This window comes from Lithobates pipiens, unplaced genomic scaffold (assembly GCF_037356315.1).
Source record: "Lithobates pipiens isolate NorthernLeopardFrog02 unplaced genomic scaffold, aLitPip1_a1.2 Scaffold_30, whole genome shotgun sequence".
NCBI classification, from domain to species: domain Eukaryota; kingdom Metazoa; phylum Chordata; class Amphibia; order Anura; family Ranidae; genus Lithobates; species Lithobates pipiens.
In genome coordinates, this window is record NW_027507791.1 from 86,714,279 (window position 1) to 86,738,322 (window position 24,044).

Genomic DNA, 24,044 nt, shown 5'->3' on the forward strand with positions numbered 1-24,044 from the left:
GAGGGGTTAAATTTCGGTGAGCAGCGATGTGGGCACTGCAGATGCAGCCCACATCGCTGCTGACACAGATCTCTTCCCCCTCCGCTGTTCCGATCGGTACGGAGAGGGGGAGGGAGGACTGGCGTCATAACATGACGCCGGTTTGTTTACAAGTGATCACGCCGTCATTTGACGGAGTGATCACGTGGTAAACGACCGCGATGAGTGGCCGTTTACCCTGATCCGTGATCCGTGATGCGACGGGTCCACAGGACCGGGTGCTCTCGAGTGCGCGCCCAGAATTTTGGGAGGACATCATATGACGGCCTCCCAGAGTTAAACAACCGCCCTGTAGCCGTCATTCGGCTATGGGCCGGTTGTTAAGTGGTTAACCTCCCCAGTGAGCAGCTGATCTCAGTGTCAAGTGCCGCTACTAATGCTGCCCAGCTCTGCCCTATTAATGTGTACAGATGACTCGCCTGCAAACCCTGCATTTTTAAATGTAAATTATCTGCATTGATATGTAAATAGCCACGGAGCGGCTGCATTGATGTGTAAATAGATATGACCTATGGGGACATGATATACACATGAATGCCATCTCCATTTACATATCAATGCAGTCGCTCAGGGGCAATTTACATATGAATGCTGTCTCTATTTACATATCAATGCAGGTTATTTACATGTAAACGCAGGGTCTGCAGGTGAGTCATCTGTACACAACAATAGGGCAGAGCTGGGCAGCATTAGTAGCGGCGACACAGCACGAGAGCTATCTGGATACAGCACGAGACTTGGCACAGGACTAAAACCTAAAAGTACAAGAGAATTTAAAGTATGAGGCAGCTGCTTTGGGCCCCACAAAAATGACGGGGCTCAGAGCAACTGCCCCTTTTGTCCTGCCTTAAAGGCGGCCCTGATTGCATTTGGCATCATCCAGACCATTTTGACATTAATTAAAAAAAAAAAAAGTACAGAAAAAAAATCGTCTTTATGTTTAATTTGTTTACTACAGGATTATAAAATATATTTAATTTGCGATGATGATTTTCCATCTCCTCCATCTAAAAAATCCTACATACCCCCCTGACCGAAAACGGTCATGCATACATTAGGCAACGGTCTATATCTCTAGGTGACTGGGAGAAAACATGGGACTCTACATCTAAAGATTCACGGTGTGTGGCCCAGAGAGACTGCTTACAAAATACTTATGTTCTTGTATAGGACCCCAGACTTTTTACTCGCTCGAAAGCTGGCATCATCTGGACAATGTTAGAGATGTAGTTTATCCTTAGGTACCCATTATCGTATATTTTGGGATTGCACTGTGCTTGTACCCTTCTGGATACAAGTTCACAACCTCTTGGAAAAGGTCCTAGATATATACCTATCTCTTAAACCCCACACATCTTCTTTTAGGCCCCCCACTCCCAGATATACCCAAAGTTACTAGAAGATTGATGGCTTTTATTTTACTGGTGGCAAAAACGTGCATACCTCAATGTTGGCTGTCTACCTCTCCTACTTTTATGCATTTGGTCTCCGCCATAGCTGACATAGGCATAATGGAGCGCCTGACTGCTGTGATAGATGACTCCCTGCTAAGATTTCACAAAATTTAGGGGAAATGGGATGTTTCTGAATAGAATATTGCAATGCTACCTCCAGTTCCATAACACTATAACTTTTGTTTGCACATCACATTGGTCTGTATGAAATGACTTCTGTTCAGCTTCCTCTTGATTTCAGTCATATCACTTGTACCATGAGGTTTTATCACTATTTTCCTTATATTACCTTTTCATTTATGCATATTGTTATGCCTTCTTTTTTGGCTATCACCTTTTGAAATGTACAATCATTTTTGTATGCCTTGAAAAATGTAATAAATAAAAAAGAAAATGACATTGCTGAAAATGTTTTTATTATGGCAAATAACAAATGCATTATGGCCTAGTTTAATTGAGCCCATAATTACATGGCCATGGTGTAGTGGTTGGTAACCAACTGGTGAGCCTGATTGTGGTACAGAATCCTCTACCTCCCCCACCCCCTTTCTGGAAAAAAAATAATAATACAGTAGCAAATATATTTATCATGAAAGGGGGGGGTATACTAAAACTGGTGCACACAGAATCTGGTGCAGCTGTGCATATTGATCAACCAGCTAAAACTTCAGGTTTTCACCCCAGTTCTAACCTAATGCGGCTTTGAAATTGCACTGTAGCAAGATTTCTAAAGCCAATCAGTTCAGTTTTAGACAGCCCCCATTCGAAGTCTATGCAAGTCGCAACGAAATCCCAAAAAAGTAGTGAAGGAACATTTTTGAAAATCCTTGTGACTTGAGTGGCAACGGTTTAGGCGGTTTTGTTGCCAGCAATGGGGTGTGACTTTTTTTGAATTGTCAAATCACTGGACAAATGGCATTGATGTGAAACCAGGGCTTTTATTGTCAAAGCTTAATTATGTTGACATTAGAGGCTGATCGGTTACCACCCTGTTTCCCCGAAAATAGGACCTAGCGTGATTGTCGGTGATGGCTGCAATATAAGCCCTACCACCCAAATAAGCCCTACCCTGTTTTCCCCAAAAATAAGCCCCACCCCGAAAATGATACCTTCAAGGCCTTTAACTAGGACTTATTTGGGGAGTAGGGCTTATATTGCAGCCATCACGACAATCATGCTAGGTCTTATTTTTGGGTAAACAAGTATGCACAGAGAATAAAAAGGTAGAATGTAAACCATTTTACAAACATCTGGAATATCAGTAGTTGTATACTAAAGAGGTTAGAGGGTGGGAAGGATTTCCCTGCAGAGAACAAATCCTGGGAGCTATAGTAAATTGTATGTACCTGGTAGTAGAAAACCCCCCTCCTTGGTGGGTGAACCACTAAAATTTTTTGTTTGTGGGGAGCGGGGCATAAACACAGTGCATGGACATGCACAGAACACTGGTTACAGCGAACTTGTTATGGGGGCGCACCCCCTTCCTCAGAACTAGGCTCATAATATATTGCAATACTCATCCAAAAGGAACCCCAAGAGTATGGGATAGGCGTTTGTATTCAAAGATGGGCTGGTTGCCGATGGATTAATTGATTCAAAGAGTACAGTGAAAGCCTGCCGGCATATAGCGAGAAGCACTCAATAGCCGTTATTACAGGAAAAGCCTGCAAAGTGCAGAAGTTTCATGCTTGGCAACTGCTCAGATCTAGACTGAGCCACTGTGGCTTGGAAGCCGCCCCCGCCAGGAGAAGACCGTGATTGCTAGCAGCTATACCAGCCACTAGCCGTAATCGCATGCAAAATCTAGCAGGCTGGTTGTACCCAAGTTAGCCAATCAACTTGGTACATTCAGCCTGCCCATACATGGTTCTAATCTCGGTCATTTCCTGCAGAACTGTCCAAGATTCAAACCTACCTATGACCAGCCTAAGATCCTGTGTCCTGTAATGTGTATTTAGGAGAATATTAGTTTTGTCTTATCTGTAAAATCTTCTTTTTTTTTTTTTTTTTTTTTTTGCTGGCATACATTTACAATTCACAGCCTCCCCCCTCGCCTTTCTCCTCCCCCCTCGCCTTTCTCCTCCCCCCCCTCGCCTTTCTCCTCCCCCCCCCCCCTCGCCTTTCTCCTCCCCCCCCCCCCCTCGCCTTTCTCCTCCCCCCCCCCTCGCCTTTCTCCTCCCCCCCCTCGCCTTTCTCCTCCCCCCCCCCCCTCGCCTTTCTCCTCCCCCCCCCCCTCGCCTTTCTCCTCCCCCCCCCCCCCTCGCCTTTCTCCTCCCCCCCCCCCCCTCGCCTTTCTCCTCCCCCCCCCCCCCTCGCCTTTCTCCTCCCCCCCCCCCCCTCGCCTTTCTCCTCCCCCCCCCCCTCGCCTTTCTCCTCCCCCCCCCCTCGCCTTTCTTTCCCCCCCCCCCTCGCCTTTCTCCTCCCCCCCCCCCCCCTCGCCTTTCTCCTCCCCCCCCCCCCCCCTCGCCTTTCTCCTCCCCCCCGCCTTTCTCCTCCCCCCCCCCTCGCCTTTCTCCTCCCCCCCCCCCCCTCGCCTTTCTCCTCCCCCCCCCCCTCGCCTTTCTCCTCTCCCCCCCCTCGCCTTTCTCCTCTCCCCCCCCCTCGCCTTTCTCCTCTCCCCCCCCCTCGCCTTTCTCCTCTCCCCCCCCCTCGCCTTTCTCCTCTCCCCCCCCTCGCCTTTCTCCTCCCCCCCCCCCTCGCCTTTCTCCTCCCCCCCCCCTCGCCTTTCTCCTCCCCCCCCCCCCTCGCCTTTCTCCTCCCCCCCCCCTCGCCTTTCTCCCCCCCCCCCCCCCTCGCCTTTCTCCTCCCCCCCCCCTCGCCTTTCTCCTCCCCCCCCCCCTCGCCTTTCTCCTCCCCCCCCCCCCCCTCGCCTTTCTCCTCTCCCCCCCTCGCCTTTCTCCTCCCCCCCCCCCTCGCCTTTCTCCTCCCCCCCCCCCCCTCGCCTTTCTCCTCCCCCCCCCCCCTCGCCTTTCTCCCCCCCCCCCCCCTCGCCTTTCTCCTCCCCCCCCCCCCCCTCGCCTTTCTCCTCCCCCCCCCCCCTCGCCTTTCTCCTCCCCCCCGCCTTTCTCCTCCCCCCCCCCCCCCCCCTCGCCTTTCTCCTCTCCCCCCCCCCCCTCGCCTTTCTCCTCTCCCCCCCCCTCGCCTTTCTCCTCCCCCCCCCCCCCCTCGCCTTTCTCCTCCCCCCCCCCCCTCGCCTTTCTCCTCCCCCCCCCCCCCCCTCGCCTTTCTCCTCCCCCCTCGCCTTTCTCCTCCCCCCTCGCCTTTCTCTCCTCCCCCCTCGCCTTTCTCTCCTCCCCCCTCGCCTTTCTCTCCTCCCCCCTCGCCTTTCTCTCCTCCCCCCTCGCCTTTCTCTCCTCCCCCCTCGCCTTTCTCTCCTCCCCCCTCGCCTTTCTCTCCTCCCCCCTCGCCTTTCTCTCCTCCCCCCTCGCCTTTCTCTCCTCCCCCCTCGCCTTTCTCTCCTCCCCCCTCGCCTTTCTCTCCTCCCCCCTCGCCTTTCTCTCCTCCCCCCTCGCCTTTCTCTCCTCCCCCCTCGCCTTTCTCCTCCCCTATTCATTATGCTTCACTTCATTTTTGCTTGGTGACAAAATCAAGTAAACATTGGGTGTGGGAGAAGTTATAGTTGGAATTTCTTAAAGCTGTAGTTGCCAGTTTCCAAATGTCCTGTAGGTAGAAATATAACACTTGGTCTAAGACTGATCCTGTGTCCTCTAATGCAGTGGTCATCATCCCTGTCCTCAGGGCCCACTAACAGGCCAGGTTTTATGTATTACCTTGGGGAGATGCAGGCTAGAATACTGAAATCACTGAGCAGCAAATTATATCGCCTGTCATGTATTTCAGTTCTCTTGCACACCTGGCCTGTTGGTGGGCCCTGAGGACAGGGATGATGACCACTGCTCTAATGTACTCCAAGAAAAGTGAAGGATTTTCCAGGTCAGACAGGAGGAGATTTACTAAAACTAGTGAACTCAGAATCCTGGTGCAGCTTTGCATTGTAGCCAGCTTCTAACGTCAACTTGTTCCATTAAGCTTTGGCAATAAAACCGGATAGCTGGTTTTTATGCAGTGTTGTACCAGAGAACGCACTACAACTTTAGTAAATGGCCCCTTCAGAGTCTTATTTTTAGGTGACATTACTTATTTTTATAATTACATTATTTATTTATTTATTTTTTTGCCTTGCCTGGTTTTGGTGTAACCATTGAGAATAGCTTATGTGTAGTTCTGACCATAAAAGGGAAGACATTATTTTTTCAGGTAAATGATGATTAAAGTTTTGTAAAGCATATCTTTTATTTGTTATAAGTGGCCCCAGTTTAAAAGACATTTTTATACAGGCTCGGCTGCTCATAGAAGAACAGAATGTAATCACAGTTATCACTGAGGCCATGCTGGAAGTTCTGCCCAAACATCTGGACACAGACGGCAAGTTTAACTTTCAGGGCTACAGTCAGGACAGATTCTGCAGAGTATATGCGATCATTTGTGACCTCAAGTAAGTGGACATACTAGGTGCTAATCATTTTGCTTTTGAAATGTTCGTGCAATTTATACATATTTATTTTTTAATACCTTTTTGTCATGGTGACTGCATTTTAGATGCGATTCTACTAATCCAAGACGTCCCATTTTATAACTATTGTACTAATATGTTTAATCCATTCTTTCCACTTGAGGCGACAAGTTCCATGGCAGACCACAATACAAAACATCCCGCTGGAAACATTTCTTGAAACGGCCTTAAAGAGGAACTGCAGTCTGCTCACATAATTTGTAATAAAGACATCTTTGCCATTCTGAAGCTTCCCATCAACTACTATGCATATTTTATATATACTGTGATTCTGTACTTAACAAATACGCTGCAGAAATCTCCCTCCACTAAGTGGCTGACTCTTTTTAACTGGGCAGCTGAAGCTGCTGCCTGTTCACTTCCTGGATTTACACACAGAGGCACACCTGCAGCCCTGCAGTTTTCATTGGCCCTCTTATGACTCATCCCCCCCCCCCCCCCCTCCCTTCCTGGAAAACTCTCACAAGAGCTGGAGGGAGCTGTGCTTGATGTCATAAGCCTAGGCTTTTTACCAGACAAGAAAAAGGAAGTGGGTTGTATAAGGTATTTACTGGCAGAAAAAAAAAATATTTCTCTATCGTTTATTGACAGCTCTTCTTGACCTTAGGGTTATATTGCCCCTTTAGGAGAGGACTAGGCAGAAAGTGTTAAAAACAGCAACACTTGCACAGTACCGCCCATGGGGCGGTCCAACTGGCTATAACCCCTCACACTTCATCCAGCAGCTCAGTTTGTTTTTTTTCCTGCCTAGTGTGGAAGGACCTGGCTCCCAGTGGAACCATTTTGGTCCTGGGAATTTTTTCCTTTTTCTGCATTTGATTCCTGCGATCTACAATCAACAGCCGGGCTGGGTGATAGGCTGGATAATATAGATCCTTGTAGTCTCCCCAGCCTGGCCATCGAGCATGAGCAGGCCCTAGCTACGTGCTTCCATAGTTCAGAAAAGGGAAGGAGCCATGCTGTAGGCAAGGGCCCTCCTTTTCCGCTCAGATGTGGATTTTTCGTCCGCCCGAGTCGGCAGCTAAGCGCTCCCAGTCCAACAAGGTGCCTGCTGAGGGACAAAAGTGTACCTGGTTTCACAAGCCAAATAAGCCTGTGAGCAAATCTGTTACCGCATGAAGGTTTGCCCCGTCCGAATCTTGGGTGGGGGGTCGTCTTTGGGAATTTTCAGCCCGGTGGACCTCCCTACTTTCCTCAGGGTACACCACCAGACAACCTTCATCTTCTTCCAGCTTGTCGGGAGGCTCTGTTTGGGGCAGTACAGGACCTGCTGCTGCGCAGGGTGATAGTATTTGTATCAACGCCGAAAACATTTCGGGGATTCTACTCCAATCTGTTTGTAGTCCCAAAGAAGGAAGGGGTCTGTCCGATCCTAGACCTCAAGGCCTTCAACAGCTTTGTGCAAGTACAAAGATTCAGGATGGAATCAGTTTGCTCAGTGGTCACTGCACTCCATTAGGGGGATTTTCTGGCATCTCTGGACATCAAGGACGCATACTTGCATATCCCCATATGCATCAAGCATCAGAAGTTTCTGCGATTTGCGGTCGAGGACGAGCACAACCAATTTGTAACTCTCCCTTTTGGCCTGGCGTCGGCTCCGAGGGTCTTCACCAAGGTGCTAGCCCCAATTTTGGCTTTGCTAAGGCAGCAAGGGATCAAAATTGTGGGTTACCTGGGCAACCTCCTTCTGAGGGCAGCTTCCGCCTCAGAATTAAGGGGGATGTGGTAATCCCCCATGCAAACTCTTCGGGAGTTTTGTTGGGTACTGAACCTACAGAAGTCAGTGTTTGTGCCGACTCAATGCCTGGAGTATCTGGGCACAAGCCACAGACTCTTCAAGCTGCGGTGAAGTTGTTGGTGTCCTGCAGGTGGTCGTAGCTGTGTTTTTTGCACATGAGTCCTGGGACTCGTGGCTACCACTTTCGAGATGGTACCGTATGCTTAATTCACACTCGAGTCTTGAAAAAGGAGATCCTGTCAAGCTGGGACAAATCTCCATTGTCCCTGGATTGTCAAATTTGAGTGAGCCAGCTAGTCAGGGACTCCCTGCTCTGGTGCTTGAGGTCGCTGGCTCTTCGATCTGGGAAGTCGTTCCTTCCTCTTCATTGGATGGTGATCACAATGGACGCCAGCCTGCCTGATTGGGGGGGTTTGAGGCATACAGTCAGCCCAGGATCGGTGGATCCAGGAAGAATCCTGCCTGTCGATCAATGCGCTGGAACTTGTGGCAATCAGGCAGAGCCTCTCCACATGGTCACAGAGGCTGCAGGGGCGTCCAGTTGAACAACGCCATGGTGGTCGCGCATGTCAACCATCAAGGAGGAACAAGGAGCTTGGCTGCAGCCCTGGAGGTCTCTCACATCCTGCGGTGGGCAGAGCGGCTCCAATACATTTGTTAAAAAAGGAAAAAAAAGGATATCGGCGGATGTAAACTGATGCAAATGGATGATCAGTTTTTCCATAGAAATGCATTGATGTCAGTTTTTCATCTGTCAACAGATGGATGAATAACAGGCAAATGGTCTGCATGTGTGAAAAGGGCCTAAAGCTGGCCATACACCTATAGATTATCTGCAGATTTTCTATGGTTAGATGGAAAAAGTGTGAGATTCCTCCATCCACACAGTTTAGCGAACATGGAGAAATCTGTTTGTTTCACTTTTTCCATCTAACCATAGAAAATTTGAAGATAATCTATATGTGTATGGCCAGCTTTACTCCTATACAAAATATGGTCCGGGAATGACGAAGTTTTGCCTCTGATTCTGTTTTAAGTTGCATTACCAGCAGCAGACCACAATGCAAAAACATCCAACTTCAAATTGGGACAGCTGTCCCCTAATCTCAATGTTCCATCATGCATTGTCTGTAATATTTTATTAGGATTTCATGTTTTGCCTTCCTAGGTATTTAAAATTCCCAGGTGATTTATTAGGAATCCTGTGTGTGTGTGTTTGTGTGTATTTTGGTTTATTTTGTAATTGGTTACATAGTTGCCTATGAAAATGGCAAACTCCCCAAAAATGCACTTGTTTCATATAAAAATTATACTCCAATAAAATTCTTCTTAACCCAAACCAAAAATGTAATATATTGCAGCTTAACAATCACTAATTGGATAAGGTTGGTCCATTAGCTTAGTTTTTTTCATCTTACTGTTTTTTGGTGTGTGTGGTGTTTTGTGTTTTTTTTTTTTTTTTTTTTTTCCTTCACCTGGTAATCTGGTCAGTAACACACCTCCTCCTGTACTAGTCCAGCCACTCTGGATGAATGAGCACAGATGACACATATTGACAGCAAAATGATTGGTCTGGTGGGACAGTACTCTTAGATGTGCTAGCAGGTTTAAATACACTAACAAATTGAAGCCAAATTCCGCTAATACTTTTATAAGCAGTTACAACCAACTGTTTATTTTTCTTTTGTGATCCTCCTTTTGCGTTAAAGGCTGATCATTGTAAACGCCCTTGTCAGTGGTAAATGATTTCTTATCCCTGTAACTAGGGGTGCCCCGCATGGAAATTTTGATAACGAAGGATACACTAGGCTGAAAACCAATACCGAAAATGACAGTTTTTAAAAAATATTTATTTTTATAAATAATTTTGTATTTATATTCAACTTTTTAATATCAATTTAAATTGATGTGAATTTTGTTTTCCATTATTGGTACCTGCAAGAAAGGTCAAGAAAAATGCAGTCGGCAGTTTAACCATTTCTTGTATCATGTCTGCAATCTTACTTAAACACATTGCTAATAGTATTAGCAAAATTTGCCATTCGATGCACCTCTAGCAGATATGATACAGGAGATAGTCAGAGACTGCAGACATGATACAAGAGATCAATGCAGCCTCACCAGTGCCAGTCATGCAGCCTGCCTGTGCTCAGCAGCCTCACCAGTGGCAGTCATGTGCAGCCTCACTAGGGCCTGTCATTGCCAGCCTATTAGTGCCCAGGAGCCTCACCAGTGCCCATCATATGCAGCATGCCTTTGCCCTTCAGCCTCATCAGTGTCATATGCAGCATACCTGTGTGCCCAGATCAGAATGGCTATCTTCCGCTGTGTCGCAGAGCAGGGTTGGAATTGCTCAGGCCGCAGTAACAATGTCCCGCCTCCCGTGAGCACGTGGCACTGATTCAATGTCCCGCTATTGGATCAGTGTGCAGCCTATCACAGGAGGCTGTGGAAACTAATAAAGCTAGCACATCTAACAATTGGCTGCAATACAATAAATGTTTGCTTTTGGGTTTAATACCACTTTCAGTATTCTATCGTTGACCTGGATCAAGTATGCATATAAAGTTTTCTGACTCTGTGATTTACAAAACAATGAAAGCCATAACAACATGCTAGCCAGGCAGACAGAATTTATAAGTATAGGTTTACAGGGGGCTACATTTCCTTTTATAACTAGTATGTTTTTGTATTGCTCGTTTTTATGTATTTTTATCCTCAAACTCCTCTTCTCTTTGTGATTTTATTTATTTTTGTGATTTATTTTAATTTTTTTTTCATTTTAGATATATTCTGATAAGTAAACCCACATCTTGGTCAGAGAAACTGCAAGAGAAGTTTATGGAGGGGTTTAAATCTCTGCTTCATATGTTAACGTGTATGCAGGTAATCCTATCATACTAGTTGTTTTTTTTTTTTTTTTTATTATGCCCACTAGGACATAACATGGGGGCGATGATTTCTAATATATGCTCATTATAAAAGGCAAAGTGTATAGTTCTATTGTAATTATATACCGTATGTTGTACCTTCAATTACAGTGCAATGTTCTAATGATTCTAATTTGCAGTGCTGAAAAAATTTAATATTATGTTTGGGCTGGGCAAAGTTGAAAGATTTAACATTTTAAAGGAGAGGTCCAGCCAAAGTTTGTGTAGATGTACTTCCCCTATGGATCACTGGAGTGCAGTTCATTTTGCACTCCCCTGCCCCCTCCACAGCCCAGCACTTCAATGAGCGAGGAGGTAGCAGAAGCTGTGTCTGACCGTCTGCAGCTCTGAAAACTGTGTTCGATCGCTCGTTTCTCGGTGCAGCGGCGCCAGGGGACTGATGCTACATTCACCTAGGTAAGTATGAATATATATAAAAAAAAACTTTACTTTTTTTCTCTTTTAACTAGATGCCGACCGCCGGCTGTCAAATGACGGCCAGGCGGCGCACCTATTGTGGCGGGAGGCCGTCATATGACGGCCTCCCGTTTAAACAGGGAATGCGTGCGATCGTGCGCGCGCATCCCTGTTTCTTCGGTGGCGGCGTGTCACGGAGACACCGCTCGCCACCGAAGGGGGTGAACAGCCATTCGTTATGGCTGTTTACCATGTGATCGGCCGTGATGAAGTCACGGCCGATCACAGATGGTCACATCCCGACTGTGCACGGCGCATGCGCGCGATCACGTCGGTGGCGGCGTGTTCCCCGGGAACACTGCTCGTCACCGACGCTGGTAAACAGCCATTGGCCGGCTGTTTACCCACGTGATCGGCTGTGATCCTTTCACAGCCGATCACTAAAATGTAAACAAACCGCGGTAACGAGATGTTACCGGGTTGTTCTCCTCCTCACACACCGATCGTGTGTGAGGAGGAGATTGCGGTAACATCTTGTTACCGCCTAGTGTACACCAATCACACTGATTGCCTGCCTGCCCCCCCCCCCCCCCCCCAATAAAGAGGACCTGTCATCACCCCTCGTAGTACCTGTCAGAGTACCTGTCACAGTCCATCAGAGTACCCGAGTACCTGTCACAGTCCATCAGAGTACCCGAGTACCTGTCCCGGCCCATCAGAGTACCCGAGTACCTGTCCCCGGCCCATCAGGGTACCAGAGTACCTGTCCCCGGCCCATCAGGGTACCAGAGTACCTGTCCCCGGCCCATCAGGGTACCAGAGTACCTGTCCCCGGCCCATCAGGGTACCAGAGTACCTGTCCCCGGCCCATCAGGGTACCAGAGTACCTGTCCCCGGCCCATCAGGGTACCAGAGTACCTGTCCCCGGCCCATCAGGGTACCAGAGTACCTGTCCCCGGCCCATCAGGGTACCAGAGTACCTGTCCCCGGCCCATCAGGGTACCAGAGTACCTGTCCCCGGCCCATCAGGGTACCAGAGTACCTGTCCCCGGCCCATCAGGGTACCAGAGTACCTGTCCCCGGCCCATCAGGGTACCAGAGTACCTGTCCCCGGCCCATCAGGGTACCAGAGTACCTGTCCCCGGCCCATCAGGGTACCAGAGTACCTGTCCCCGGCCCATCAGGGTACCAGAGTACCTGTCCCCGGCCCATCAGGGTACCAGAGTACCTGTCCCCGGCCCATCAGGGTACCAGAGTACCTGTCCCCGGCCCATCAGGGTACCAGAGTACCTGTCCCCGGCCCATCAGGGTACCAGAGTACCTGTCCCCGGCCCATCAGGGTACCAGAGTACCTGTCCCCGGCCCATCAGGGTACCTGTCCCCGGCCCATCAGGGTACCTGTCCCCGGCCCATCAGGGTACCTGTCCCCGGCCCATCAGGGTACCTGTCCCCGGCCCATCAGGGTACCTGTCCCCGGCCCATCAGGGTACCTGTCCCCGGCCCATCAGGGTACCTGTCCCCGGCCCATCAGGGTACCTGTCCCCGGCCCATCAGGGTACCTGTCCCCGGCCCATCAGGGTACCAGAGTACCTGTCCCCGGCCCATCAGGGTACCAGAGTACCTGTCCCCGGCCCATCAGGGTACCAGAGTACCTGTCCCCGGCCCATCAGGGTACCAGAGTACCTGTCCCCGGCCCATCAGGGTACCAGAGTACCTGTCCCCGGCCCATCAGGGTACCAGAGTACCTGTCCCCGGCCCATCAGGGTACCAGAGTACCTGTCCCCGGCCCATCAGGGTACCAGAGTACCTGTCCCCGGCCCATCAGGGTACCAGAGTACCTGTCCCCGGCCCATCAGGGTACCCGGCCCATCAGGGTACCCGGCCCATCAGGGTACCCGGCCCATCAGGGTACCCGGCCCATCAGGGTACCCGGGTACCCGTCCCCGGGCCCATGTCTCATAGAATATACGTTGGGGTGTTTGCTTTCCAAAATGGGGTCATTTTGTGGGTAATTTCACTGTCCTGGTGGTCCAGGACCTTCAAAAGTGTGATGGGTAGGAATGAAATGAGATGTGTCTTTTATGCTCCTAGAATGCCTGAACGTACTACTTCAATCTTCGGCCTCTCTATGTGGCCAGGCTGTGTAAAAGTCCTACACATGTAGTATCGCCATACTCGGGAGGAGTAGCAGAATGTATTTTGGGGTGTAATTTTTGCTATATACATACTATGTGTTAGAAATCTCTTATAAATTGACAATTTTGTGTTAAAAAACAAAACAAAAAAAAAACATGCGTTTTAATTTTTTTCCACATATTCCAAAAACATCTGGAAAAAAATTAACCATTCAAAAGACTCATTATGCCTCACAGATTATACGTTGGGGTGTTTGCTTTCCAAAATGGGGTCATTTTATGGGAAATTCCATTGTCCTGGTACTCCAGGACCTTCAAAAGTGTAATAGGTGGTTGAGAAATGAGATGCGTCATTTTTGCTCGTAGAACGTCTGAAGGTACTACATCAATGTTGGTGCTCTGTATGTGGCCAGGCTGTGTAAAAGTCTCACACGTGTGGTATCGCCGTACTCGGGAAGAGTAGCAGAATGTATTTTGGGGTGTAATTTGTTGTATGCATATGTTGTGTGTGTGAGAAATAACCTGATAATATGACAATTTAGTAAAAAAAAAAAAAAAATTCTTCATTTTGCAAAGAATTGTGGGAAAAAATGACAACTTAAAAAAACTCACCATGCTACTTAATACCTTGGAATGTCTACTTTGTAAAAAGGGGTCATTTTGGGGGTATTTGTACTTTCCTGACTTGTTAGTGTCTCAAGAAATGAGATACACCTGATGTACTGAAGGCCTGATCAGAAGTGATCAATTTTCAGCGATTGGCACCATAGTTTGTAGACTCTATAACTTTCACAAAGACCAAATAATATATACTAATGTGGGTTATTTTTACCAAAGATATGTAGCAGTATAAATTTTGGCCAAAATTTATGAAGAAAAATTACTAATTAGCAAAAATTTATGACAGAAACAATGAAAAAGGCATTTTTTTCACAAAATTTACGTTTTATTTTATTTATAGCACAAAAAATAAAAAACCCACTAGTGATTAAATACCACTAAAAGAAAGCTCTATTTGTGTGGAAAAAAGGACGCAAGTTTCATATGGATACAGTGTTGGATGACTGAGTAATTGTCATTCAAACTGTGAGAGCGCTGAAAGCTGAAAATTGGTCTGGTCAGGAAGGGGGTGTAACTGCACTGTATTGAGGTGGTTAATGAAAGTTAAAGAGGAAGTAAACCCTGATGGGTTTACTTCCTCTTTGATTCCCTGCAAAGGTAAAGCATAATGGACTACTATGCATCCCATAGTAGTCCATTATGTGTCACATAACTGACACAGGAGCCAGCGAACTCACTGCTGTCCCCTGTAGTCCGGAGCATCCATCTTCTCGGTGGGTCTTCGTGGGTCTCGCTACTCCGCCGCTGTCATTCGCCAAAGCCGCGATGTCACTTGCGCGCGGGAGCCGCCACTCGCGGCATATCGCCGTTGACAGCGGTGCGCTCATAGCGCATGCGCCGTAGACAACGGTGCCTGTATTTTGGCAAATATCTCCTAAACGGTATAGGTTTAGGAGATATTTCTTGGACCTACAGGTAAGCCTTAATCTAGGCTTACCTGTAGGTCAAAGTGGCTTGTAAGGGTTTACAACCACTTTAACTGTCCAAGAGACCCATACCATTTCTTCTACCTGATCTGATTTTTACCTTTTGGCAGATTTTGAGAACCCAATAACATGACATAATTTGCTTGTTTAGGGCATGGAAGCTACAGGTCGAATGATAGGACAACATGTCGAGATGGACTTTGACTGGGAGACCGCAATAGCCATGCAAATGCAGCTGAATAACGTCTTGATGTTAGTGCAGGAGTGGTGTGCCAGCAGTGTAAGTGTATCCTGAAATATATTCTCCTGTCATAAAAGACCATGACAAAACATTTGTTTTGCGCTCCTGATCTCTTGATTAAAAAACTGTTTAAAACAATTTTTACTAAGTGTGTCATGAAAAAAATGTATTTTTTTAAAATTTATATATATTATTTTTTTTCCCCTTTACAAGCTATTTTTTTAATAGAAGATTGCAAAAGGTGATGCAAAGAGATTGACATTTTATGTTAGCATAGAACAGTTAGTGTTCCTAAACCCATTAATATCAAAATAGTCCATCTGCCTCCGATCATTCTTATCACAGGATCCAGCTGAGCAGAGATCGGGATATGGACGCTGTGGTTGGCCCTCCTGATCACTTGTATCAATGTAAACAGAGACGCATGTCTCTGTGACAGCTCTCCCTGCCGAGCTCAGTGAGAGCTCATTGGCGGGGGGAGGGGGGAGGGAGAGCGAGAATCTGTAGATCTGTGACAGCTCTCTGTGAGAATGATTTTAAACAGAGAGCTGTTACAGATCACCACTGATATACCCCTGTCCGTATACACATTTTTGTTCCAGTAAAAAATCTGTCCCCCATTACAGCCAACACCAAATAAACACTGATTTGGGTTATTTTTTACCAAAGAAATGTAGCAGCTTCATTTTTGGTCAAAATGTATCAAGAGAAATTACTTGCAAAATGTTATAACAAAAACTAAGAAAAATGAATTTTTTGGAAAATTTTCGTTCTCTTTTTATTTGTAGCGTAAAAAATAAAAACCCCAGAAGTGATTAAATACCACCAAAAAAAAGCTCTAATTGTGTGAAAAAAAAAGATAAAAATTTCATTTGAGTGCAGTGTTGCATGACTGCGCAATTGTCATTCAAATTGGGACAGCGCTGAAAGCTGAAAATTGTCCTGGGAAGGAAGGGGGTGAAAGAGCCCAGTGTTGAAGTGGTTAAGTACAAAAATGTTGTCAAAAATTGTGGAACTTGACAATGATGGTCAAAATGGTAACAATGTTTCTCTTATGTTCACCGACCGACACAGCTCCTCTCTGTAACTAAATGGGTTTGTTAGCCTGCCATTAGGAGAACTAGGCAAAAATTGTAATACAATACACAGAACTTTAGTCCCGCCCGGGGGCAGACCCTGTGCCAACAACCCTCCCTGCTCCCAGGCAGAACTCCGTTTTATTTTGCCTAGTGAAGGAGAATTACCTAGGAACCCTGTGGGCCCTTTGGTCCATTTTTTTGATGGATGTTTTTTTTTTTTGCGCAAGATAGAAGCTCCCAGGATCTTTCATCAATTGCCGGCTGGGTGACAGGCTGGTTAAGTTATCCTTGTAGTTTACCCCGTCCAGCCATCGAGCAGGCCGCAGCTAAGGCTCAGCAGGCCACGACATGCCTCAGCTCCAGAGGTGGTCGGTGCGCTTCAATGCTCCGGGGTATACATATGACCGGGCTACTGATGTCTGGATCACAGTATATTGGGCCAGCAGCTACCCTGTAATTGCGCAGGAGTAGGTCTGTGATGGAATGTCTCCCAGCTCTTCAGGACTGCCAAGTACGGCTCTCCCTGCTTCGGTGGGGTGAGCAGCTGGGCATTCCCTGGGGGGGTCGATTCGGGGGCCACCTCACCTCCTTCTCTTCTCTCCCACGTCCCTATCTCCCCTTCTTCCCTCCCCCCCCCCCCCCCCGCTGGGTCTCTCACCTGTAGGGGGCTCTGTGTGGCTAGCGTTGGTCCTGGTCCCGGTCCTGGGGGGGGCCCCAAAAGGTGTCTGTGGAGGTGTTCTTGCTGAAGGGAGGCAGCACTGTTCTGTGAATATTTTTATTTTTTTTATCCTGTCACCTCATGATGTAGTGTCACATTTTGCTGCCTATCACAGGATGCTGCGGAAGTGACGTTGTTGCGTACTGCGCATGCGCGATGCGTTCCAAACACTCGCGCCGTGCGTTCCAACATAGTTTCGGCAATACAGTTCAGCGAAACCATCACATAATGTTACGGAAGTGATGTTACACACAACACAAACACTGGGCCGTTCGTTACAACACTAATACTTCCCTTGTTACCTAGTAGGTTTTGCATTGCTGGGACTTGTAGTGCTTATCCTGAGCTACATGCTTCAATGTTCAGTGTCCTCATCCTTATCCCCATGCTTCAATGTTCAGTGTCCTCATCCCTATCCCCGAGCTTCAATGTTCAGTGTCCTCATCCCTATCCCCATGCTTCAATGTTCAGTGTCCTCATCCCTATCCCCCTGCTTCAATGTTCAGTGTCCTCATCCTTATCCCCGAGCTTCAATGTTCAGTGTCCATCCTTATCCCCGTGCTTCAATGTTCAGTGTCCTCATCCCTATCCCCGTGCTTCAATGTTCAGTGTCCTCATCCCTATCCCCGTGCTTCAATGTTCAGTGTCCATCCTTATCCCCGTGCTTCAATGTTCAGTGTCCTCATCCCTATCCGCGATCTTCAATGTTCAGTGTCCTCATCCCTATCCGCGATCTTCAATGTTCAGTGTCCTCATCCCTATCCGCGATCTTCAATGTTCAGTGTCCTCATCCCTATCCGCGTGCTTCAATGTTCAGTGTCCTCATCCTTATCCCCATGCTTCGATGTTCAGTGTCCTCATCGAAGCAGGGGGATAAGGATGAGGACACTGAACATTGAAGCTCGCGGATAGGGATGAGGACACTGAACATTGAAGCAGGGGGATAGGGATGAGGACACTGAACATTGAAGCTCGGGGATAAGCATGAGGACACTGAACATTGAAGCTCGGGGATGAGGACACTGAACATTGAAGCTCGCGGATAGGGATGAGGACACTGAACATTGAAGCACGGGGATAGGGATGAGGACACTGAACATTGAAGCTCGCGGATAGGGATGAGGACACTGAACATTGAAGCTCGGGGATAAGGATGAGGACACTGAACATTGAAGCAGGGGGATAGGGATGAGGACACTGAACATTGAAGCACGGGGCTAAGGATGGACACTGAACATTGAAGCTCGGGGATGAGGACACTGAACATTGAAGCATGGGGATAGGGATGAGGACACTGAACATTGAAGCATGTAGCTCAGGATAGGCACTACAAGTCCCAGCAATGCAAAACCTACTAGGTAACAAGGGAAGTATTAGTGTTGTAACGAACGGCCCAGTGTTTGTGTTGTGTGTAACATCACTTCCGTAACATTATGTGATGGTTTCGCTGAACTGTATTGCCGAAACTATGTTGGAACGCACGGCGCGAGTGTTTGGAACGCATCGCGCATGCGCAGTACGCAACAACGTCACTTCCGCAGCATCCTGTGATAGGCAGCAAAATGTGACACTACAATGGCGCTGTCCGGTGGCCATTTTGACTGTGGGCAAAGCATGTTCCCCTTGTGAGCCTCAGCAGCCATTTTCTATAGGTTTTTCCTATTAGTTGCATTGGCGGCCATTTTTTGAAGCCTGAGTGCTCTTTTCACAGAGAATAATTAGGTTAATAACGTTCATGTAAGTTGACCTGATTCTTGAAATCATGTACATCCTCCCCTTCTTCAAACTAAGTTGGGGATGTTGATTTCAACGGTGACTGTAATCTGTGTTGCAGAGCGCTCCCGATGGTTGCAGTGACGTCAGCACCCTCCGTTCTGTTGTAATTCTCATGTGTCCTGCAAGAAGGGGTGTTGGGCAAGGCGAGATAGAAAACAAAGTACAGCCAGGGGGATTCACACATGCTCCACATATATTACCTATGCGGTGCAGGTGGGTAAAAACACCCCCCCCCCCCCCCAAATACTTCAGATAAGTTTCTCATAACAGAACAGCCCTTCATGAACGTCTGTGCAAGAGATAGCTGCTTGCGTGCGCATCTCCCTCCCCAGTCACCTTGGGTGACAGCATAGTCTCTGGCTAACTAGGCATATGGAGTGCCGGGATTAAGGTGGCGGCTCTATCTGGACCGCCCCCAATTCTAACAGAGGGCTGACTCTGGGAAGGTGGAAGTTCACATACCAGGAGTTAATCCATAGTAAAAAAAAAAAGGAGAGAGTTAGAGGGAACCATAGGATGGGGAGGTAAGTGCAAATAATGAGATGTAGCAGGGTGGGATCGGCTTCCTCCTTCTCAATGCACTGGTGCCATCAGTTAATCATCTCTTGGCGCCTCCGCCGAGGCGTGGCAAGATCTGCACTGGCCCCTCTGCTGTCTCGGTGATCGGGCTCTCCTCATGTTGCACGGTCCGGAGCGGGGGGGGGCGTGAAGCGTTGTAGAGGCTGGAGCCAATCTGGTACCTCAATGGGATCTGTATCCATAAATGTAAACAAGGCAGGGAGATCAGCCGGGGACCAGAGAGTAAAAGATTGCTGAGCTTTCTTGAAAGTCACTGAGATGGGGAAGCCCCATCTGTATTTAATTCCAGCGTGTCTAGCAGCCTCCACTACTGGTTTCAGGAGAGCTCTCTGCTGTAGAGTTGATCTGAATAAGTCCGGCATGATCCTTGGGACGTCAAATTTGATGAGGCCGTCCTTTCTCCCTTGCCGTTTGCAGTACCAGCTCTTTGTGTGTACACTGATGGATTCGGCAAATGACAACTCTCAGTCTGTCTGGATCTGCTGAGTGGGACCCAGCGCTCTATGAATTCAGTCAAATGACAGATTAGGTGGGAAGAGCTCTCCCATCATGTCTCTAAAAATCGCCAGGGTGGACGCCGCCAGGTCCTCTGTCCCGGTAGCTTTTGATAGGCCCCTTAGGCGCAAGTTGTTATGCCTGCTGCTATCTTCGCTCTCTTGTAATTGGAGTTGTTGTGTGAGGATTGTATTTACTTGGCTGTTGTGTGATGCCTCGACCACCGACATCTGTCTAAAAGTGCTCTCAGCTCGGCGTCAGCTCTTAAGGTTAGCGGTGTATGAGAGGACTGTGAAAGTTCCTGAGATTCTAATTGGAACATTGCCAGGGTGGTATAGTCCATGTTTGTAATAGCTGGCAGCATCTGGGAAGAGGAAGCCTGTGGCTGTTCGTTGTGAGGGTCAGGTCTCGCGGGGTCTGCCATCTTGGTGACTGGGGAGGCCCCGAGGCTGTTCAAGAGAAATTTCTGTATATCTCTGCTCCCGAGTGGCTTGGGATACCCGCTTCTGATCTTTCCCCCTTCGCTTTCCAGCGGAGTATGTGCTGGGTAAGACTGATGGGTTTTTACTGTTCTAAGGCTGGTTAAGGACGGGTCGGACCAGGAGCTCCTCAGGCACATGTCTTCACTCAGTCATGTCCAGACCATGTCCCCGGTCTGAACCTTTTATGCAGGGGGCAACTCTCTTGCTCCCCCCCCATTAGGTCACCTGTGTCCTTGGGACTTGGTACTGTCTGTTACAGAAACAATGAGCCCATCAAGGAAATTCCATTAGGCTTGCTGTCATGCAAGCTAGCCTTCCTGATGGCCATCACCTCAGCTAGAAGGGTGTCGGAGTTGGCGGCCCTTTCGCGCAGGGAACCATACTTGATCCTTTAATGTGACAGGGTCATGTTGCGACCTGTTCCATCCTTTTTGCCAAAAAGGGGGTTAGCCTTTCATTTAAATCGGGACATTATTTTTCCTTTTTTTTTTTTTCCTCTCAGCCTCGTTTTGGCTTGAGAGACTGCATTCTTTGGACCTTGTCCGGGCAGTCAAGGTTTGTCTAGATCTACAGAAGGGCGAGGAGTCTGAGGATCGGACTCCTTTTTTGGTTTAACAAAAGGACCCAAGAAGGGGTAGGCAGCATCCAAAGCTTTCATTGCCAATTGGGTCCGTCAATTAGTCATTCAGGCCTATGGTCTGAAATGTAAAGCTCCTCCCTTTAGGGTAAGAGCTCATTCTACCAGGTGTGTAGGAAACTCCTGGGCTTTTTGCCATCTGTTATCTGTGGCTCAGATTTGTAAGGCTACTACCTGGTCTTCAGTGCTTACATTCACAAAATTTTATCAGGTGGATGTTCGTGCAGCCAAGGATTCTGTTTTCGGACACAGTGTCATGCAGGCTGCCATATAAGTTCTGATGGCTATTGTTTGGCAGGGTGTCTCCCTCCCCCCCAGGCTATTGCTCTGGGAAGTCCTAGCAGATAATGAATATTAGCCTGACTCTGTGTCCCATGATGTATGAAAAAGAAAATAGGAATTTTTCGTCATACGTACCTGTAAAATCCTTTCCTTTTGAGTACATCATGGGACACAGAGGTCCCTCCCCTCTTTTTTAGGATTCAGTGCTTGCTACGAAACTGAAGTACTTCCTGTATGGGAGGGGTTATATAGGGGATCACTTCCTGTCTAAAGACATTTGGTCTACCAGTGTCCATTGACCTGGAGATGAAGTATAACCCAGCAGGTAATGAATATTAGCCTAACTCTGTGTTCCATGATGTACTCAAAAAGATTTTGCAGGTAAGTATGATGGAAAAAAATCCTATTTTTTGTTGACAGCGGTTTAATGGCAACAAAATTACTGTGTGGGTTATTTTGAGGGGAAAGCAAATGTACACTGTTTTTACACTATTTCTTTTACATTGTAGCAAAGTGTAATTTCTTCAGTGTTGTCACATGAAAAGATATAATATATTTACAAAAATGTGAGGGGTGTACTCATGTGAGTGTGTATATAAAATAGTGTGTGTGTGTGTGTGTGTGTATATGTGTATATATATATATATATATATATATATATATATATATATATATATATATATATATATATATATATATATATATATATATATATACCGTAATATAATATAATATACCGTAATATAATATAATATACCGTAATATAATATAATATAATATAATAATGTGTGTGTGTGTGTATTCCGTTTCTTTTTCCTGTCCATACTGGTTGTATAACACTTCTTCTTTTTTTTTTTTTTTTTTTTTTTTACTTTCTTCACAAAGGAAGAGATACTGCTCCAGACTTACAAGGACTGCTATCAAAGAGTTATTCAGTGTTTTAAACCCGTTCGCTCCCAACAAAAGACTCGCGTAGAAATGTGTGGTCATTCCTTTGAAATCTACCCATTTAGAGTTTCGAGAGAACCCGTCAGTATATATCTGCCTGTCACCCGGATGCTGGCAGGTAGGTACTATTGGGTTTTATCTTTTCAACTCTTTACAGTATGCATTGACTAAACAGATCTCGAACAAATTTTGATTTGGTCTTAGGAAGTTATTTTAGTTTGTAATATTGATAGTCTCTTCCCCTGGCATTCCTTCTTTTAGAAACAATCAGGTCCTTATTCTTGTACACCTGTGTGGTTATTCTGACCTTCTTTTGTTTTGTTTTATTTCTGACAGAACAAGTAGTCAGATCTTGTACGTCAGAATAAAGCCAGATCTGCGTCCTTTTTTTCTAGGTCGACGCAAAGTATGGATTTAAAGGCTAAATTTGACAGCAGGTTATTTTTAGTATTTTCTGAAGTTCATCTGAGTTTCTGTAATGTCAGGCTTTTTCTAAAGACAATGGTTTAACAGCTTTAGTACTATGCTATAGCCAAAAGACGATTATAGCGTGGTACTTTTGTTCTGGGACGTACCGGGCACGTTCTCTGACCTCTGTCCTTTGGACACAGCTGCTAACAGATCGGGGTAAAGGGCCAATCACTGTGGCCCATAACCTTGTGATCAGCTGTGTCCAATCACATGGAAACAGGCTTGCTGGTTATCGGCAGTACTTTCTAAACGTGTTGCTATTGTGTGAGGAAAGGAGTGGCGATAACCGGCAAGCCAGTCGGCTCACTGTTTACACTGATTATCCAGGCACTGATCATCAGTGTCCTGATAGTGCAGTGCCATTTAGTGCAGCTTCATCAGTGCACATTAGTGAAGAAGAAAAATTACTTATCTGCATAATTTTATAACCAAAATTCAATTTATTTCTATATTTTCAAAATTTTTATTTTTTCATTTGTTTAGCAAAAAATAAACCCCAGTGGTGATTAAATACCACCAAAGGAAAACTCTATCTGTCTCAAAAGAATGATAAAAATGTAATTTGGGTATAGTGTTACATGACCACGCAATTGTCATTCAAAATGTGACAGCACTGAAAGCTGAAAATTGGCCTGCGCAGGAAGGGGGTGAAAGTGCCCAGTATTACATAGTAGGTGAGGTTGAGAAAAAAAAAAACGTCCTATCAAGTCCAACCTATGTGTGTGATTATATGTCAGTATTACATTGTATATCCCTGTATGTTGTGGTCGTTCAAGTGCTTATCTAATAGTTTTTTAAACTATCGATGCTCCCCGCTGAAACCACCACCTGTGGAAGGGCATTCCACATCCTTGCCGCTCTTACGGTAAAGAACCCTCTACGTAGTTTAAGGTTAAACCTCCTTTTCTTATAATTTTAATGAGTGGCCACGTGTCTTATAAAACTTTTCCATGAAAGGGAGTTTAATATCTATTGTGGGGTCACCAGTATGTCATTTTGTCAAAATCATGTCTCCTCTGAAGTGTCTCTTCTCCAGAGAGAATAAGTTCAGTGCTCATAACCTTTCTTCATAACTATTGTCGTCCAGTGCCTTTATTCGTTTTGTTACCTTTCTCTGTACTCGCTCCATTTTCGGCACATCCTGAGGACTGGTGCCCAGAACTCAACAGTATACTCCAGGTGAGGCCGGACCAGAGCCATATAGAGTAGGAGAATTATCGCTTTATCTCTTGAGTAAATCCCCTTTTTAACCACTTCCCGACCAGCGCACGACGATGTACGTCGACAGAATGGCACGGGCAGGCATATTGGCGTACAGGTACGTCCAATATTCAATGCCGCCCTGCCATCGGGAGCGTGCTGCCGGCGGCGCGCTCCCGCGCTGGTCGGGACCCCCGTGAGTCCGGTAGCGGGACCTGCGGACTCGATCGCCGCGGGCATCCCCGCGATCGTCTCACGGAGCGGCCGAATGGAGGAAATGCTGTGTAAAAAACATTTCTC

The 24,044-nt window shown here is 46.9% G+C and overlaps 1 protein-coding gene across 4 annotated transcripts in view; it reads left to right on the top strand.

Moving 5' to 3' along the window:
* UBR1 (ubiquitin protein ligase E3 component n-recognin 1) overlaps positions 1–24,044 on the top strand; it is a 251,758-nt gene that overhangs the window by 67,977 nt on the left and 159,737 nt on the right. For all 4 annotated transcript variants that reach the window (XM_077464559.1, XM_077464560.1, XM_077464558.1 and 1 more), the window contains exons 12-15: positions 5,831–5,988; positions 10,594–10,693; positions 14,988–15,116; positions 22,011–22,191. In XM_077464559.1, the coding sequence (XP_077320685.1) occupies positions 5,831–5,988; positions 10,594–10,693; positions 14,988–15,116; positions 22,011–22,191 (568 nt within the window). The remainder of the gene's footprint in view (positions 1–5,830; positions 5,989–10,593; positions 10,694–14,987; positions 15,117–22,010; positions 22,192–24,044) is intronic.